Here is a 19,079-nt window from a genome sequence, read left to right as displayed (position 1 = left end):
AAATACATTAAATATTTTTAAACAGACTCTTTTTATGTATGAGAAAGTTCTTGCCACCCAGTCGAACATTTCATTTAAATTGCCAAAGTAAAAAATTACGGACCGAATTTTAAGAAAGCTATTCTGTACATCGCAATGTTATTAACTGAAAAACAAAATTTATTTGAATTCAATATCTCTACTGCTTCTTGAGATATATATAAACATCTCTAAAAACCTATGACTAGAGACCAGGAAATGTCAAAATGTTCAATTCGACATATTGGACTGATTACCATAACTTGCAATGGAAAGTTAAAACTGATTTCGAAAACTAAATGGTTTAGTTATGTTTATATTAAAAATGCAAAAACAACCATAAGCATTACTCGGAACTTCGGGAAATGAAAAATGCAAGGTTTAATAGGTAAAAGTAAAAAGAAAAATTAAGATTAAAATTGTTTTTAGTTATTTTAAATTAAATTTAAATTCTTAAACTTTTTAACATTTTTTTAAATCATGACATTTATAATTAATATTTTCGTTTATTATTTTTTTTTAAGAACTGAAACATTTTTGACCAATTTAGTTGTACAGTTCTTAAATAAAACTAAATCTACCTGGTATTTTACTTGTTAGCAAATGATTTAAGATTTAACCACTATTAAAAATTGTCTGTCATAATCTTTTTATTTTGTATCTTGCTGAAGATATGCGTATTTTATTTATAAGTATTTATACAGCCTTTACCGTTATATTTACATATATCAATATTTTGGAACAACTTTCCAGAAATACCAAAATGAAATTCTTACCATTGGAGCCTACAAAAAACAACACTAACTGTTATAATCGCTTTTAAACATAAATGTTTATCTGTTAATCAAAAAATCACCGTTACTATATTAATATTTCTTAAATAGAGGTATTGGTATTAAAATAATAACAGAATTATTTTTTTTCCTAAAAAGGAACTTCAAGTAAGTATAATTTAAACTGAAGGAAAACAACTTTTGAAACTCCAGTTATTGTAATTTTTGGTTAAATTCAAAGTGACTGAATGCAAACCATAGTGATTACTCATTTCACAGTCACATTTTTCTTATTTTTTTATATTTTTGTCTTGCCAAAGAAATACAGAAAAATAAAAATCGAAACTGGTTGTTCCAAAAATCGAAATTCAAGGTCAAGAGTGTGACTCCATTAAATATCGCTGCCAACAAAGGCAACATGGTGGAGAACTTAATGGACTATAATGCACCTTATTTAGCCTTGGTTTAGTAACAGGTAACAACCACAAATAATATTATAAGAGAGAAACAACAACAGAGAAAAACCGCATGCAAAGAAATTTAAAACTATTTGACGTGTGATGTATTGAATTTTAATAGGCAAGTAAATCAGATACAATCTTTTTAAAGTGCATAAACTGCCAATTTAAAAATATTTAAAACCTATTTATTTGCTTTCAATGGATTTCCTTTAAATGAAAAGGAATGTATAGAGCTGTAAATTTTACTTCTTGCCAAGTGAAGTTGTTCTTAGGTAAATAAGAGGAATTTTTGTCAAATTGATCAGCAGCTTTATTTAAAAGAATCTGGAGAAAGGATTGACAACCTTGAATTGAATCGTGTAACTTCAGCTTTTTTTCATTTTGGTGTATTGGCATTTATTGTACTTTGTTCACGTTTCGCGATTCCCAAGCAGGTATTCCTACGTACTACACTGCTGTTGAAATGTATTTTATTTGTTTTTATTTTATTTCAAGAGTATTTGTAGGAGTTTAAGTCCTAACATATGCCATGCTTTTACTTATTAAATAGATTAAAATAAAAATGTTCAAAATAAAATGTAAAACTTAACAAAAAAAATGTCCGCTAAGCCTTGTTCAAAAATTAATTGTCAGAATCAATTATTTTAGAAAATTAAAAAAATATGATTCGTTAGGTGAAAAACGCAAATTAAGTTTTAAATTTTGTTTAATTTGTGTCTTATCCGTTTTTTGTATTCCCTCTATGTGTGTTTTGTCGGTACAATTCGTTCTTACTGAACTTAAGACTTTGTGTTCTGGTTTATGTCACTTTTTTTAATAAAGATTTATCGGGATAAAAATTGTATAAGCCAATTTTACTTTTAAATAAATTAAGACCATTACTGTAGCAATATTGTACGATAGCTTTTTTCAATAGAAAAATTAAACTGATTTTAAGCCAAAAAAAAACTAGTAACGAAAGATTTAATTATAATATTTTAAATTATTTTTAAAAGGGGAAATAAATCATGTAAATAATTTATGTTTTTACTCAAAATGGTTGTTTTCTTTTAAGATTAAATTCATTACCCCGCCTAAAAATGACAAAAGTGAGTTCATTTCATTGCAGACCAATTTTTATCAAATATATAACAAGAATTTAAATCCTATGTCAGAAACCTTAAAGTCATTTGAAATTTTTAAACTACTATTTATTAAAACAGCAATTTTGTAAAAGGTAAACAGATAGTAAGATGCTAAAATGGTTTAAGATTTTTGAAAAATAAAATCTTATTTTAACATTATGTATTTGTAACATGTCTTAATTTTGTATTATGAATTTAAAAGGATTTAATTGGCAACACTATTGTAGTTGCGAAAAAATATTTATTTTTGTCTGATATTCTGTGTTTTCATTAATTTATTCAATTTAAAAGTTGAATTTATATGCGGTATTTCCTTTTGCGTATACAATGTAAGCCTATAAAGGCGGTATAAGTCAAGACAAATTGAACTTGTCGTGGTTGAGTAATAGGTTGTTGCAGATTTTTGGTCAGATGGAGAAAGCTGGTTTTAAAACTTCAAACCAACATCTTCTTGTATCATACAACAGGTGGTGGTAAATAACGATGCTATTCCTAAAACCTATGTATATACCTTGTCTCGGGCATTTAAGATGGATAAAATAAAGATTATGTCATACAATTGTACAGACCATCAGAAATAATTTTCCTTGCGAAAAACCAAACATTTATTTCATTTTTAAATAAATTGAAACAAAAATGTAAATCCATAACATCACATCATGTTTCTGATGATGATGATGGAAGCCTATATACTTTATTTAAAACGATAAAACTACCTGAGGCATCACAAGCTTAATTGAATTTGAGTGTTATACTGGTCTTTCAGTAACAAGTATGTACTATATGGGAGTATATCAAGAGCATAACATGAGTATAAAATATAATATATTGTACATAATGTGTCGTCGGGTGTGTCGAAATATTTATTTGTAGGTGTATAAAATACAATTTATCACAAACACGACCAGACAGTACAAATTGATGGTTGAAACCCACACCATTCTGCGATTTTTAAATTAATATTGAAATTTTTAAAATATAACATTTTAACAAATATTCCAAAAGAGTTATTTGATACTTTTTAAGACATAGATACAATGTTATTGAAATCATTTGATTAGTTCAGATGCAGTGAAAATAAAATTGTTTGCTATGACTTATATAGTTGCAATCACATGCATAATGAAGACATTATTTTTTAAAACCCTATTAAAATCTCAACAAAAAGAGAAATAAGTTATAACAGCAAAAAACTCTACCTCTTCTTTAAATTCAATCAAACAAAATTTAAAAACCAATTAAGGATGTGTTTTTTACTTTGTCGTATAGAACTGTCAATTATTTTTTATTTTTTTATAAAAAATTAACCAAAACCCAAATATGTGTGTTTTTTTTAATTTTTTAATTTATACAAAAATAATTTATTAAATAGAATGATTGCTTTTTGTTTTTATGATTAAAAAAAATAATAAAAACATGGATTTTTTTAAATGTTTGAACAACTTCAACTCATCTGCAGAACATATTGTTTTGTTTTTAAAAACGACCACCATCAACCGCCATCAAGATCATCACCATCATTACTCTAGCCCCTAAATAATGCATCAAGTCGCTTTGTAAAATTCTTCGAAAACGATGATGGAACGACTGTCACGGCAATTCCGAGAGTTCTAGTTATATGATAACCGCCTTTTTTTCTCTGCTATTGAAGACTACGACTTTGAAAATATGTGGTTTCAACAAGAAGGAGGCACATGCCACATAACTCCAGCGAATATGGCTTTATTGCAAGAGACAGGAGTCTACGTTATTTCTCGTCGTGGCGATTTTTTAATAAAAAAGTAATATCATTGATTTTTTTTTTTGAAAATGTGTTTTATTTACATTTACTTTTGAAACCGCAGAGTGGATTACCCTGTAGCTTTCATCATTCATCTAAATTTGTTGAAAATCCAACATTCCGTTCTTTCATAAAAAATAAAAATCTACAAAAAATACGATACAAATTGGTAAAACGGTGGTTCGATTTGAATATCTCGTGAAAAAAGAAAGGCATCGACTTCAAAATGATTGCATTCTAAGCTTGATTTTATTTCAAAAATAAGATAATGTTCTGAGAAAAAAACAATCCGTATTTTTGCGTATAAGAAATAAAAACTTTCAAAAAATTCTACCCTGTATTCATTCTAAATGACATTCTAAAATGTCGGGAACAAAAATAGATGTTGAAATCAAACTTTTTGTATTATTTGCAAAATATTGATGCTTACTTTCAGTAAATGTATAAGAAAAATTCAATTGACAACTTAGGTTAGGTTAGGTTGGAGTGGCTGTCCAGATGTCATTGACTCACCTAGACCTCAAGGATCCATTGCGATACCACTAATGAGGTCATGCGAGAGTAATGAACTTAAACAAACCATTTTGTACTTTTAATAAAGTTAGAGAGAAGTTTTGTGCCAATCGTTGCAAAATCACTGGTATTATCGAGGAAGGGATTACCGAGGAAGTTATTCCTTCTAATGGAGAGTGCTGGACATGTACATAGAAGGTGTTGGACTGTTTTCTCTTCCCCCTCGTCCTTGCAGCTTCTACAAAAGTCATTTGTGTAGACCCCTAGCCTCAGAGCATGTCTTTTTATGAGGCATTGTCCTGTTATTACTCCATTTCTAGAGATTATACTTTGTCTGCTCAGGGATATCAAGCCTTTTGACCGTTTTAAGTCTATGCTTGGCCATATATAGTTGCTAAGCAGGTGGTACTCTGTGATCGTCTAGCATTTGTTGATTCTAGAGCATATTGTTTGAGAAGATATTTGCATTAGCAAGTGGTGTTCCTATGTTATGTTTTTGTCTAACATTAGGCAGAAGTGTTCCGTTTTTGGCGAGCTTATCGGCTTTGCAATTTCTCGGAATGTCTCAGTGACCCGGCACCCAAATGAGGTGAATATTAAACTGTTCCGTTATCTCATTCAGAGATGATCGACAATAGTGGACTGTTAGAGAGTTTGTGGAGACAGACGCAAGAGATTTAAGAGCGGCTTGGCTGTCTGAGAAGATTCGTATATCCTTACAATATATAACGTTTTCTTTGAGCAAGGATAATGCTTCTTTAATACCCATTACTTCTACCTGGAATAACCTACATTGATTGGTAAGTCTATAGGATAGACTGAGATTCAGTTGTTCCGAATAGATACCACTTCCATTTTTGGGTGGTATAATCTAAGCGATCTGTGATAGATCTAAAATTATCTAGAATAGTACTATTTCCAGTATTGTTACTGTTTCATTGAAAGGTGGCTCTAAGCCTCACACATAAGTTGGCTGCCACCATTTTGGAGAAGATGTCAAGAGGTGTTAGGTTTAAAAGCACTTCCAGTGTTGCGGTTGGTTTTGAGCGAAGTGCTCCTATGATGCACATACCTGCTGACCGCTGGACTTTGATGAGCTTATTAATTGACAACTTACAACCGAAAAAAATTATTTAGAAAAAAATCTGTAGCAAAAAGTACTTTTATGAGTATTAAACAAAAATTTCCCAAAAGGCTGTTAAAATAATCATGACCAGGTTTTTCAAATGTTTGAATTTATTAAGAAAATGTTTTTCACTTTCTTTTGCTATTTTGTACATTTAAAAGGTTTCAAAAAACTTCCTAAGAAATGCTATCAGCATCTTCTTATTTAAATTATATCTTCCCGGTTATCATATAAATATCCTTCCAAGTGTGGCCACAAAATGCCACATTCCTAACCTTGACCCATCCATACAATTTTCAAATTAAATAGCGGATACAGTTGGAGTAACATTTATTTTGAAGACACATTCACCTGATATAGGGTATTTTGCAGAAAATGAAATACCTCATAAATTAGACTCTTAATGTTACTAGTTGATTGTTTATGAATTCCTTGAATTCTAACGTCCAAAATCCCATAACCTGTATGTAAGAATATATAAGTTTTATATTCGTATTGTGACTTTCTTTCATTTGTTTAAAAATGTTTGTTTTCCTAGTTTCAACTGTAAAACTAATCTATGAATAATGAAGGTATTTTCGTATAAAAATGACTCTTTAACACGAAGAGTCTTCTGGCCATACATTTTGTTTAGTCTTTATCCCAATACATGTTGTTTTCCTTGAGCATGGTTACTAAGCTTGAATTTTGTCAATGTTTATTTTCTATATATGTATGTATTGTATGTAAGTAAAATACCTACGCGCTTTTGATGAAAATGAAAAAATAATTCAAAACAAAAAATCTTTAGCTGCTTTTATTTTATGTATTTTGAATTTCAAAACGTAAGCTGACTATTTTCTAGGAGGAGTGTTCATATGAATTAATAATTGAAGGATGTCAAATAGACAGAAAAAGAACTACACAATTTCATTCAATATAATATATGGGAGATACGTACATATACATATGTCAAAATAAAACTATTGCAAGATAAAAATCGATCGATGACGTTAAAGCTCAAATGCTCAAAATAGTCACGTACCATACAATGTGGAAGGATACTGCTACTGTATAGAAGATATTTTAGATAAGGAAACTATGCTACACACTCGTAGATAAATTCGTATCCAATTTTTCGCAATTTAATGTTTTGTGCGTGCGTGTGTATCCGGTATTTGTACTTACCTCTATACATTGAGGTTATAAACAAAAAGAAAAACAAAATTAGTAGAAAAAAATAAAGTGCTGTTCTAAGCAAGTTCAAATAAAATAAACCTTTTTTTTGTTGTATCGGTTAGGTACTGAACTTCAATGGTGGTAAAGTGTATTCTGTGTATAGATAAATGTATGTAGATGAAAGGAGAAAAGGAGAAAAGAAAAAGCCACGGAGATAATAATCACTTATTCTTCAAACGATCTTTAAATGGAATTTTTTCCTAACCAAATTGCCACTAGATATTTTTGGGTCTGCCATGGTTCATTTTTGTTTTGTTTTGTATCTCAATGCGTTGTCAGATACATTCCAGAAAAAAATTAAAAGAAATAAGTAAAAATAATAAAATAAACAGAAAACTCTCTTTGAAAATTTATGAACAAAATAGGTTGATTATCTTTGAGAACAATAAAAAAAGCTTTTAGAATGTGATGAATATAGCGAATCAGAATGGGTTTTAACTGTGATAATCATCTCCAGAGTCGAGAAGACTGAATATTTTAAAATTGGTCTTGTCACGATTTCAACGTTATCTGCATTTCATCAAATAGAACATGCTATAGAATATAAATTCATACTGCCATACAAAATAAATTAATATTCATAAAAATACAATTGGCACACAAATAAATTTACATTTTTGCATACCTAAAATTAGTTATGGTTAAAATATATAACTAACCCAAAAGGTTTTGTTGACAACTTTGTAATTGTCAGCATTTTGTCTAAAATGTAGTATAATAAATGTTTTTTGAATTTAAATTTTGGATTAGAATCATTTACATAATGTACGTAAAGTAGGACAAAACGATTAAAAAGATTAATTCTTTGTTTTTGGTCTCAGAAAAAGACAAATACTTACTTCGAACAAATAAGGTTTTCCAAAAATAAGTGGCGTGCCTTTCCAAACATTAAGAGTCAATAAGTGATATAGTTTGAAAGGTAGTTGCAATTTAAGGGGTGATATTTATTTCAAATAATTTGATTTTTCAAATCAAATGATCTTAGTATCCAATTGATATCGAGGCTGTTACCACCCTAAAGGTACGACATCCCTGACATTATGAATGACAGCAACCTCAAGTACCAACCCTGGACGGAGATTGTCATTCTAAAGTGACATATATTCTGACGGGAGAATATCACAGACAATTCCATTTTTGCATTCTCATCCAGCAAGTTCATTCAATTATATTCATTAAAAAGCAATTCTATTTTCCATTTTATGTATTACATAATATTATATTTAAGTTTATGTTCTTATTAAATATTCAATTAGGTCTACGACTTATTAACTGTCTTCATTTCAAGCACAGAACATAATAGAGGCCATGTGAGATAACACGATTATTGAATTTGTCGTGAAAAAAAGAATTTGATTTGTACGCTGTGCGTCAAGAGGCGCTGCGCGCCGTCCAGTCAAAACCACATAATGCTCATATCTTATATTTTAATTCAGGGTGTAAAAAGTTCGATATCATCTCACGATAGCAAGCACCATCCACAGTGATTGCTTTTGGAAAAAATACGGCCTGGTGATGCCGCCAGCCCATAAACCACACCAATCAGCCTCTCTTTGTAGGGCATTGGTTTTTGACAATCACATTATCAATCGCCCAAATGACAATTCTTCATATTGAAGAATCAACTGAGGTGAAAATGTGCCTTATCACTGGAGATGCTTTCCTTCGAAAATCGATCATCCACTGTTACCAATTCTTGCCATCATTCTGACCATTGATGACATTTGAAATAGTCCAGAGGCTTTAGTTCTCGAGCCAAATGCACCTTGTTTCAACGACTAGCTTGCAATTGTTTGGCAAGACTTCAGCCACACTATGGCGAACAGCTGGAATTTTTTCTGCTGCTCAAGCTTTAGAATGCACTGGTGTTTTCACATCTCCTTTCACCCAGTTTGCTCAAATGTTTGCAAGATTTCTCCTATTCAATGATTAAATTGACCGAAATAATCACGAAGTGCACGATATGCATTTTTTTGATTGAACGAAAATGTTCATAATTAACTTCAATAAACGCATTGCTCGCTTTTATCTTTACATAGATCAAATTGAATTAGTATGAAATTAAGAAATATCAAATAAAATGCAGAAAAAGACTTAATTTTAAGGTGTGGATCACATTTAACATCGGCCCTTAAAATTGTATCACCTGTCAAATTATCATTCGTGAAAGCAAGACGAATGGATACTATCTTAAACCGTATCCAAAACGAGAATGTATATTATGTTAGTCACGTTATCGACAGTGAATTTATTGTTACAATTAATTATTAGTTGTAATATTATCGTTTTAAGATTTTATTGACTTTTAATTTTATACCGAACATTTTCAGGTTTAAGTAACATACCCGAAAAACACAATAACATTTCAGTGACATTTGAAAAAATTACTGTTTGATATGATTTTTGCCTTATATTCCCAAAGACCTGAAAACTGATTATGAACTTTTTCTTTTCCGAAATAAATGATAAGAACACAACACTTTATTTGAGGTTTGAACAGAACGACAATGGCGCTACCTGTTAGGTGTCTTATTCAGTCCGATTTATGTTTTTAAGTCATACAATATTGAAGAAACTTTAGAAGTGGCGGTAGATTTTTTAACTATTTTATATTCCATCTAAAATTGTATTGAATGTGTTACACATAAAATACTTTTTTTTATTTAAATTTAAAATTTAAAGGTAGAAAGCACTTAATGAAAAAACTAAAACTTATGCGAAGTGTATTGGCTTCCTTAGCTCCTCAGTGACGGTAGAAAAGTATTACAATAAATATGAAAGCATCAAATATTGACTACCATCAAACTAAGGAATCTGATGATCGGTTGGCATCCGTTAAACATATGTATTTATATCCTTGTGGTAGAAGAATCAAATTGTATTCAAACACCTACTTAACTTGAGCCAGATCATTTGCTCACATATTTATTAACAAAATCCCTAGAACCCTCTTCCAAAAAAATCAATTCTAAAAGCAAATACGTGCAACTAAGTCATTTATCAAAAATATTTTGATAAATTATAAAATGAATTCGGTTACGAGTAAAGCTAAGTACCTACACAAAAAAATGTCCATATTTAAGCTTTCAACTTGGATTCACACGCAATGTAATTTTATGTTTGTTTTATTATTTGTGGGACATACAAAAAGAAAATATATTTCACCATTTCCTTAATTGTATACATTAACATCAAATTAGTTTTATTGACCAAGCAATATAGTACATCAAAAATATTTGTTTAACTATATTCTGTCACTTTATTTACATTTTAAATACGAGGCATGATATCCTAAACTAATTTCCTTAATGTTCACAGATTTACAATAATGTATGAAGAATACATTTATAAAATATGTACAAATATTTATTTCATTCCTGCTATGCAAATGGCACTTAAGAATCATTTTAATATTAAGCCTTTTAATTGATAAATGATTTCAATTATGAGTGTTTCCTTTAACCAAAACATAATATCATCATCAGTTACTCGGGTACCTATAGTGAATAAATCCATTAAAACAAATAATATTTAGGTCAGAACTATAATATTATAATATTATACCACTACCACACAAATTGGTCATGCAATTTTATACTTTGCATGACCACTGATGGTTAAATTTTTCGGAATAATAACCACCTATGTACATACCTAACTATTAAATTAATTGGGATTTAATGTTATGCAATGGGTGTGTGTGTAAGTCTGTGGATCTGGTGCTTCACGTATTATTATTATGCAGAATAATGCCTACTAAAGTAATTATAAAATTAATTTTGATTTTGTGAGCATTAAATATTTACACAATGTTTGCATAACCTATCTATCTACAACAATCCTTAAATAATGTCCATTAACGAGGCTCATCATCATCATCACCTCCATTGAATCATTGCAAAGCACGCATTTATGGAATGTGGTTAGTTTGCACTATAAGCGATTATAATACGTTAAACTGCTCAAAATATGATATGTATGTTATATTGAAGTGCTGAAGTGAACAAATGCTTTGTAAGCCAACATTCTCTTGCCAATTAAATAGTTGGTTGATTCAAAAATTAACTACCAAAAACCTAACGCATTCTAAACCATCAACGCCATAATAAAATGCCATTCATTAAAAAATGTTGATTCTATCTATTTTATTCATCTCCACTTGAGAAAGAACACTAAACCATAAATTTTATTATTTTGCTTTTTGTGCATGCTTCCAACGACTTCCTAATTTGATACCACGTCAACGCAAATGCATTCGATAATAACCCATAAGATACAATTTACTTGACGACAATGTGCCGCCGCCGCGACCGCGACAACGACCGTCAAGCTATGACGACGTCTTGGCTGCGTTTTATGAATGCACCTTGGAAGAATTAATTTAAGGTGTGTACCTGTACGACGACAAGACGCGACGTACATTGTAGAATGTACAAGCTCGTGTCCCGTGAAAAGAACCAAAGAAATTCAATGAAAAATTGACGATTCACAAACTTATCAGTAGTCTTGTCATTTTCTTGTAATTTGTGAACGGGATACATAAATATTCTTCACCTTCTTGCATGATGTTGCTGTTTTTTATTTTTATTATTTTATTTTGTAAGTTCGCAGTGATAATCATTGTTATTAAATGGAATCAGAAGATGTACAAAGTTTGATAACAAGTTTTGAGTAAAGAATTGTTCATAGTGGTTTCCTTTTAACAGTGTTTATAAATGGTTAAGGAATATTATAATTTATTATTCTGGGCCACATCGTTGCAATTTGGGTGGTTATTTATGTTAAAGGTGAATTATTGTACTTTCGAAAAAAACATAAATTATCTAATCGTAAACATTTTCTAGTGGTGGAATCTTTACCACGCCATCTTTGATTCAATTCAATATTCTATTCAAAAAATTATAAATGACATAATTCTATCATTTTTAAGAACAAAAGTAGGTAAAAAAGTGTCATTGACCTATCATATAATAGATGGAGATTATGTTTTTTGTATTCAAAACAAAAGAGCTGATGTGCAAACTAACGCTAAAATATTTAAATCAGTATCTTGTGATTGACAATAAAGTTTGACCTAGTGAATGTCAATTTATTGATACTTTACAAACACAATTAGAGTTCTTAATAAAATAAGTATTCATTTAAGCTTTCGTTGTTTAAGATTTTTTCTGCTTAAATTTGTATGAGCAATTTTGTTAATTAAAAAAAAAAAGTTGTACGGACGAAATTATTAATTTTTAATTTATTGAAGCGAGTTTTATAGAAGCTTTAAAACTTAAAAAAGAGGTGAACAGTTTAATTTAAAAATAAAACACCGACGCGGTGATTTCGGACAGTGTGAAGAAATGCGATATCTGGTTAGGGCAGGTAAAGTTGTGTCAATTTGAGTGAATAGTGTTGGTATAATTTATGCATTTTTTTGTTCAACTTTTAAACCAGATATGAAAGTGGTATGTGGTATCACAGAGAAAATAATTATTCAACAAGTGCTATGATGGTGATGGTGGAGATGCTTGCTTCCACCATGGTAGTTAATAATAATTTTTTGTTTGTTAATTAAAGATGCTGAAAGAGAAAGTGCATCTACTAAATAACATCAGCAATCTTTTTAAACATTGCGGTTGGAAATAGCTAGATGTATGGTTACGCTGTTTTATTGTTTACTTTTGTTGTTGTTTTTTTTTTTTTTGTTAATTAAAATATTACATTAATACAACTAAAAGCACGGTATGGATTCGGAATCACAGCAAAAATTTAAGTTATATTGTGAGAGAAAAGATTGAAAAACTAGATCCCATTATTCGATATAATTTGAAGACACAAAATATTTCATAAACATTTTCGAATTGTTTTTGTTAAATATACTTTTTTTAACAAGTTATTTTTTTTTTTGTAAAATCTCTAACCTGGAAAAAATCTTCTTAGGAAATTGTATTAGGTACTATGGAAAATCTTATTTTACCAATTGTTTAGTCTCAGAATTTAATACAAATTAAAAGGAATATGTTGAGACTTATGTATCAATTAGATATTATGCATAGATGAGAATTGAACTATGAATTAATTATTGAAAACGAAGCCTTTTTTGCAGACAAGACGAAAAAGGCTTCGTCAATTGCTAAAAGTCCCACTAAATATCAAACATTTTAAATTGCTTGTAATAAAAATAACTAAGTGTATTTTAGAAGTACTCTCTGCTAACCTTGAAGTTATTACTTTTAAACACAAATTTTATAAAGTCGATATTATGACTCGTAGTTGTAATAAGGTTTACACGAGCACACATAGACTTTACGCTTTTATGAATGCATTTTGATTCTATTAAAAAAAGAAACGTTGATTAATGTTAAATTTTTTTATTTGAAGAATCGGACAACTTTAATTTGAAATTCAACTGATCGAAACGTAGTTGATGGCTTTTTGTCGCCTGATAGGTAAAGAATAAACAATTAATGTAATTGTCCTAACACACTTTACTACCTTATAGTTTTTATTGAAAACGGCTTAATATTTTTAGGAAACTTACAATTTTCTTATCATATGATAAAATGTGTTATAATAATTTTCTATTGTAATAATAATTAAATACCAAAATATTTGTATTCATGAACCACCCTTATATATGCTCAATAAGTAGGTATATACCTTTCTTTTATACTGTTTATTAAAACCATATAACCAAAAATTCAATCATTAACATCACATCTAAGGTAAACCTTTGTTTCTTAATTGCAACATAATTGACGTTTTAACGCCTCTCCCCACCTTCAAGCATCTTTCTTTCTTTCTTTTTTTTCTTTTATCTTATTCTCTGGAGGCCTTGGGTGAAATCTCATAGACATAGACATACTAAAACGGAACTAATGATTTCCAAGAAACATCTTCCTTTTCATCGTTATTGTCTTCCAGAAGAGCAACCATCAACGACAGACTCACAAAAAAATACCGATAGATGAAATTACATAAATAGCTCCACTCCAGGTTAATGAACTTTATTAAGAGCTTTGCTTTTAGATGATGAATAAAATATTTTGTTTGTTGATTTTCTTTTGTATGTGAAAATTATTTTACTACGAGTATTATTAATTTTGCAAAAACCACATTGGTACCTCATTCACCTTTTCATATTTATGTATAATAGCAAATATATACAAAACACGCACTTCTTCTGGCAACAGAGTTAAAGGAGGCAAAATGATGATGAGAAATTTACTGAGTTCTTTTGTGAATAAAAGATATGAAGATGTTGATGAAACGGTTGTTAAATGTTTGTATAAACGTGAAACTTTAACCACACAATGGTACACAAAATTTAAATCAATTTAACCTAACAACTTGTTAGAGGTCTCTTCTAAGTTAGTTAATTTATATGTTGGGCAAATACTCGTAGGTATGCCAATAATTTAATTTGGTTGATGTTTAATTGTTAGCACAACACATATAAAATTGGTTAACATTTTGGATCAAAAGGCTTTAAAATGTAATCAAATTCAAAAACGTATAAAGTTTCTTACAAGGTATACGACTCGAGGATAATTTTTTTGTTGTAAAGATTGGGTTCAATTATTTTCAAATTAATTTTAATTTTTTTTCTACAGAAGATAAGAAAAGCAAAGAACCTAGAAAGGGAAATTAAAATTGACTTGTGTTTCTTTAAAATGTCAGAAGATCATTCATTCTTAATTGATGTTCTTTTTTAATCATTTCAGGGCTACCGTTTCATCAAGTAATGTCTTGATGAAATTAGGAGAGTTTAAATTCTACAGCCACTTAAAAGAAATATATTAATTTTAAATTTAGAGTTAAAAAAATTGTATTGCACTTCTATTTCAAGTAAATTAATATCGTAAGGAATTTTTTTTTTCTTACAAAGATCCGAAAATTTAAAACAAGAGTTAAATATTGAACCACGATTGCGTAACTGATGTTTCTCAAAATAACATTACCTTCAAGAAAATTAAAATCAAACAAATACTTCCAGTTAAATCATAGAAACACTTAAAATTTCTATTTTCAGTCAACAGAAAGTGAAGTATGTAACCATCTTGGTATGGTACTTATAACGTTGACCTTTAAGTTACATCAAACTTAACCTTAAAAAATAAGATACCAAATGCTCTTCAGATTTGTTTATCCAACTACCAACTATACGTACAGTAGGAGTTGAAATAATATTTCGAGTGTATTTGAACCGGTCGATACCCTTTTTTTAGTTAACGTAAATATTAATCGCATCCGGTTCACAACCACATATAAATCTATTCAGTTGATTTAAGAAAAACATAAATCATTTTTTTTGTCTTCATATATTCATCAAATAAAACAATTTTTTTGCCAACATCTAAGCTAAAGCCCACATGCCAAAAGGTCTTCTACCATATATATTTAATAGGTACATCGACATACAACCAACGCAAAATGCTTTGAGAGTAAGCTAAAATAAATGTCTCTAACATGAAGTGGCCATGAAGTCCGAACACTTTTAAGGAGTGTAGTTATAACAGTGATGTGAGTAAAATTGTTTGAGTCTATCATGTGATCCTTTAAGAACTAATAAGGATTTTGAAAAAGATTAAGTTAAAAAAAAAGGATGCTACTTATTTTTTAGCCACATTTTTTACATTAACCTTTCAATAACCTCAATAATTTCAATAATATTTATAATATTTTTTACAAATACTTGTTTTCCATTATTTAAAACCATTGATTTAGGCTTTATTTCTGAAGAAAGTACACTGATGTACAAAATTTCTTTTTTGTATGTGGATGTGTAGTACCCGTAGCATGATGGTTAGTGCGTTGGACTGTCATGCAAGGGGTCTTGGGTTCAATCCCTGCCTGTGCAACCTTAGTTTAAAAAAAAAAATAATTTTCGTTGGTACTGCCTCTTGCGATTAATTGACAAATCCTTCAAGAGTAATTCTTGTCATGAAAAAGTGCTTTCTCAAACTAGCCGTTCGAATTCGGCCTTAAATTGTTGGTCCATTTCATTCCTGACAACAGTACTCGCACACAGGAATGGTTGAGAGTTGTAAGTCACTAGGCCCTGGTTCACAACGGACTGTTGCGCCACCACATTTGATTTGGATGATTAAGATGACTTTAATTCGAATCTCGCCATAAAATTTTCCTGTCACATCAAGTTTTTAAAATATTCCCGTCGAAATGTTTTAAAGGAGTCAAGTAAAATCTAACAAATTATGAAGAGTTTTTGAAAATTGTATAAACTGGTGTCTATATTTAGCTTAACATTTAAGAGAGAGATCATAGATTTGAAAAACCATCACGGATTTTATTGAAACGGGTCTTCGTCCTGAAATTGGATAGCCCCAGAAAGCTTTACGCGTTTTTTAGAATTAAAAAAATATCTCAAGAACCTGATGTATTACATTCATTTTGGAATGGGATTTGGATTAAAGCTATCAAAAGATATAATTTTAAAATTGATTTCCAGGAACAAAAACTTGTCAACCAGTCCTATTTTTCTTACTGATATATCGAATTTAGTTAGTTGTACCATTAATAGGTCAGTGTTAGTCGTGTAGGCAAATGTAAAATAAAAGCATAGTGGCATTAATTTAATTTCAATTTAAGTTTAAATGAAGCCTTTTTTTCGAAGTATTGACACTTATTACTAGAGCTCAAGAAGTTTAACTATCCTAGTCAGTTTTAGTTCCTTAGTTAGGTGAAGGTTAGAATTTTTAAAGTAATATTTGGTATTGGAATTTAATCTAGTTCAAATATGAAAGCTAATAAAATGGTGCCCCTTTTGGTGGTAACTTGAGCAGATTTTCCTTATGTTTGACTATTTTAATTTTAGCAACATGTGTAATATATAACATACCTTAGATTAGAGTATTGAAAGGTTAAAATAGCCAGAGTTCATTAAAATGATCATTTAAAAAAAACAGATCTGTGACATCAAATTTTGAAAAAATATTTGAAGAAATACAAATTATAAAATCAACTTTTTATAAATTGATACACATATTTTGATTTTTAACCACGAAAATATGGACTATGTGCATGCATTTTAAACAAATAAGACACTTTCCATTTTATGAATCAACTACTATTTCACATGAACTTATATATTATTTACTATTATGTTAACATAAACGTGCACTGAAATTATTAATGACTCTCAAACAACAATACAATACATTGCAAATAAATGTTAATATCTGTACAAGGTTTTCATCTCATTTTAACAATAAATGGCTTCTCTACAACTTCCTTTATAAAATAAGTAATTATAAAACAATTTAATAATATTTTTTATAGAAAATGACACAACAAAACTGTTTAAATTAATTGCATACATATTTTGTACAGTTATTAACAATTTTGTTTAACTTGTACTACCTAATAAAGAATGTGTTAGAATTTATAACTACAGTACTGAAGCCATAATTTTTTCTGACTAATAATATCAATCTTCCACCTATATGCATTGATTAGTTATACTCGTTTTTACTGAATACAGAGCAAATAAGAAAAAACGATATATTCAAAACAAAAACCAACAATGTGTAAATTATCAGATGAATGAATTTTCAAATCTAATTATACATAAAATGCATTTGAATTTGAATCATTCAGGTTCATACATTCATACATTCACTAACATCTGCTTCTTTTTATATGAAGAAAATACTATCTATCATAATTTATTCATTATGAAACCACCATAATATATAAGTATGTACATATGTGTTCACCAATTGTTAACTATATTGTTAATATTAGCCTGCGGAAGTTTAAAAAAAAACACTGAACTATAACATTTTCTGCACAGCATTGTATACATTTATTAGCATTTTAATATCAAATACTAACATCTGATGACACATATGCCATTTTCAGACTTAAAATATAATTCTACGAGTAGGTGTCAAAAAATTATAAAAATTGGTTTGTTAAATATAAAAAATAAACATTTGGAGTTTTTATTGTTTTAACTTACCATTTTATCAACTGCATTAAAGATAAAATGCAAAAATGTCGTTATTTCTGTTGTTCTTTTTTAGGACTTATTTACTTTTAGTAATCCGCAAGTAAATTTTTAAATAGTCGAGAGTCGAGACACCAACAAGTTACACACAGTCACAAAACAGACTATAATCTCGCACAAAAAAAATATCACAAAACTTCCAGATTACCTTGAGATACACCTTTTGTTATTTAAACTAATACATCTATTGGTCGACGACGATGGCGATGACGGTGATTCGATGGGAAGTTAAAATAGAAAAATAAATAAAATTGAAATAAAATAAAATAAGAAAACGTAGAATTAATATGGAAAAAAATTGTATGTCTCTTTAAATTACAACAAGACCTATAAATCAATTTAGATGGCACGAATTTAACAGGTTTTTCGCAATATTTTTTTTTGAACATGTATTAGTAGATTTTGATCTAACGAAAATGAAATTGGCAAAAAGAAAGAAAGGCGAAAAATTTAGGTAACACGAAAAAATAAGTAAAATAAAATTTAAACTTTTTTTGGAAATACTAATCGATGAAAGCAAACTCAAGTCTTTTTGTTTTTAACAATCTTGTTTACAATTTAATTATGATTTTCCAACAATACTTTCAAATGGGCTTATACAATGCTTATATCATTTGAAACGTGTATATAAAAGGGTTACTCCGACCCACACTACAACCAACGTTAGAAGTACATAAAACAAAAAAGAAGAGGCAAAACAAAATATATAAAATAAAACAACAACAACAACACTCAAACAAAATTAGAATTACAAAAAGCGGTACCTATAAAACAAACGTTACCCGTACTCGTCGGTTACCTGTTTTCGACTGCCCATTGAGTGCATTTTCACAAAGTATCTACCTGTTTGATGGCGATCCGATCCCATCCGATCGTTTCGTTATAAAAGTATAAATTCACCACTGCGTGACTTCATCACTATTTTCTGATTTCTGTGCGAAAAGTCTTTAAAAAAGAGCATAAGAGCCGGCCAGGCCAGTATACTCGTAGTTGCTCAAAGTCTCGACTCTATACAAATCTATACCTACACTTCCAATGGAATTTCGACTTAT

The 19,079-nt window shown here is 29.4% G+C and overlaps 1 protein-coding gene across 1 annotated transcript in view; it reads right to left on the bottom strand.

Moving 5' to 3' along the window:
- LOC129944629 (uncharacterized) overlaps positions 1-18,846 on the bottom strand; it is a 58,561-nt gene extending 39,715 nt beyond the window's left edge. The window contains exons 1-2 of the mRNA XM_056054195.1: positions 18,792-18,846; positions 17,980-18,211 (exon numbers count right to left, since the gene is read on the bottom strand). Of these exons, the coding sequence (XP_055910170.1) occupies positions 17,980-17,982 (3 nt within the window). The 5' untranslated portion in view covers positions 17,983-18,211; positions 18,792-18,846. The remainder of the gene's footprint in view (positions 1-17,979; positions 18,212-18,791) is intronic.
- Positions 18,847-19,079: the final 233 nt, after the last annotated feature.

This window comes from Eupeodes corollae, chromosome 2, assembly GCF_945859685.1.
Source record: "Eupeodes corollae chromosome 2, idEupCoro1.1, whole genome shotgun sequence".
Lineage (NCBI taxonomy): Eukaryota > Metazoa > Arthropoda > Insecta > Diptera > Syrphidae > Eupeodes > Eupeodes corollae.
The sequence above is the reverse complement of the archived record's forward strand: the minus strand, read 5'-3'. Positions and strand labels throughout refer to the sequence as shown.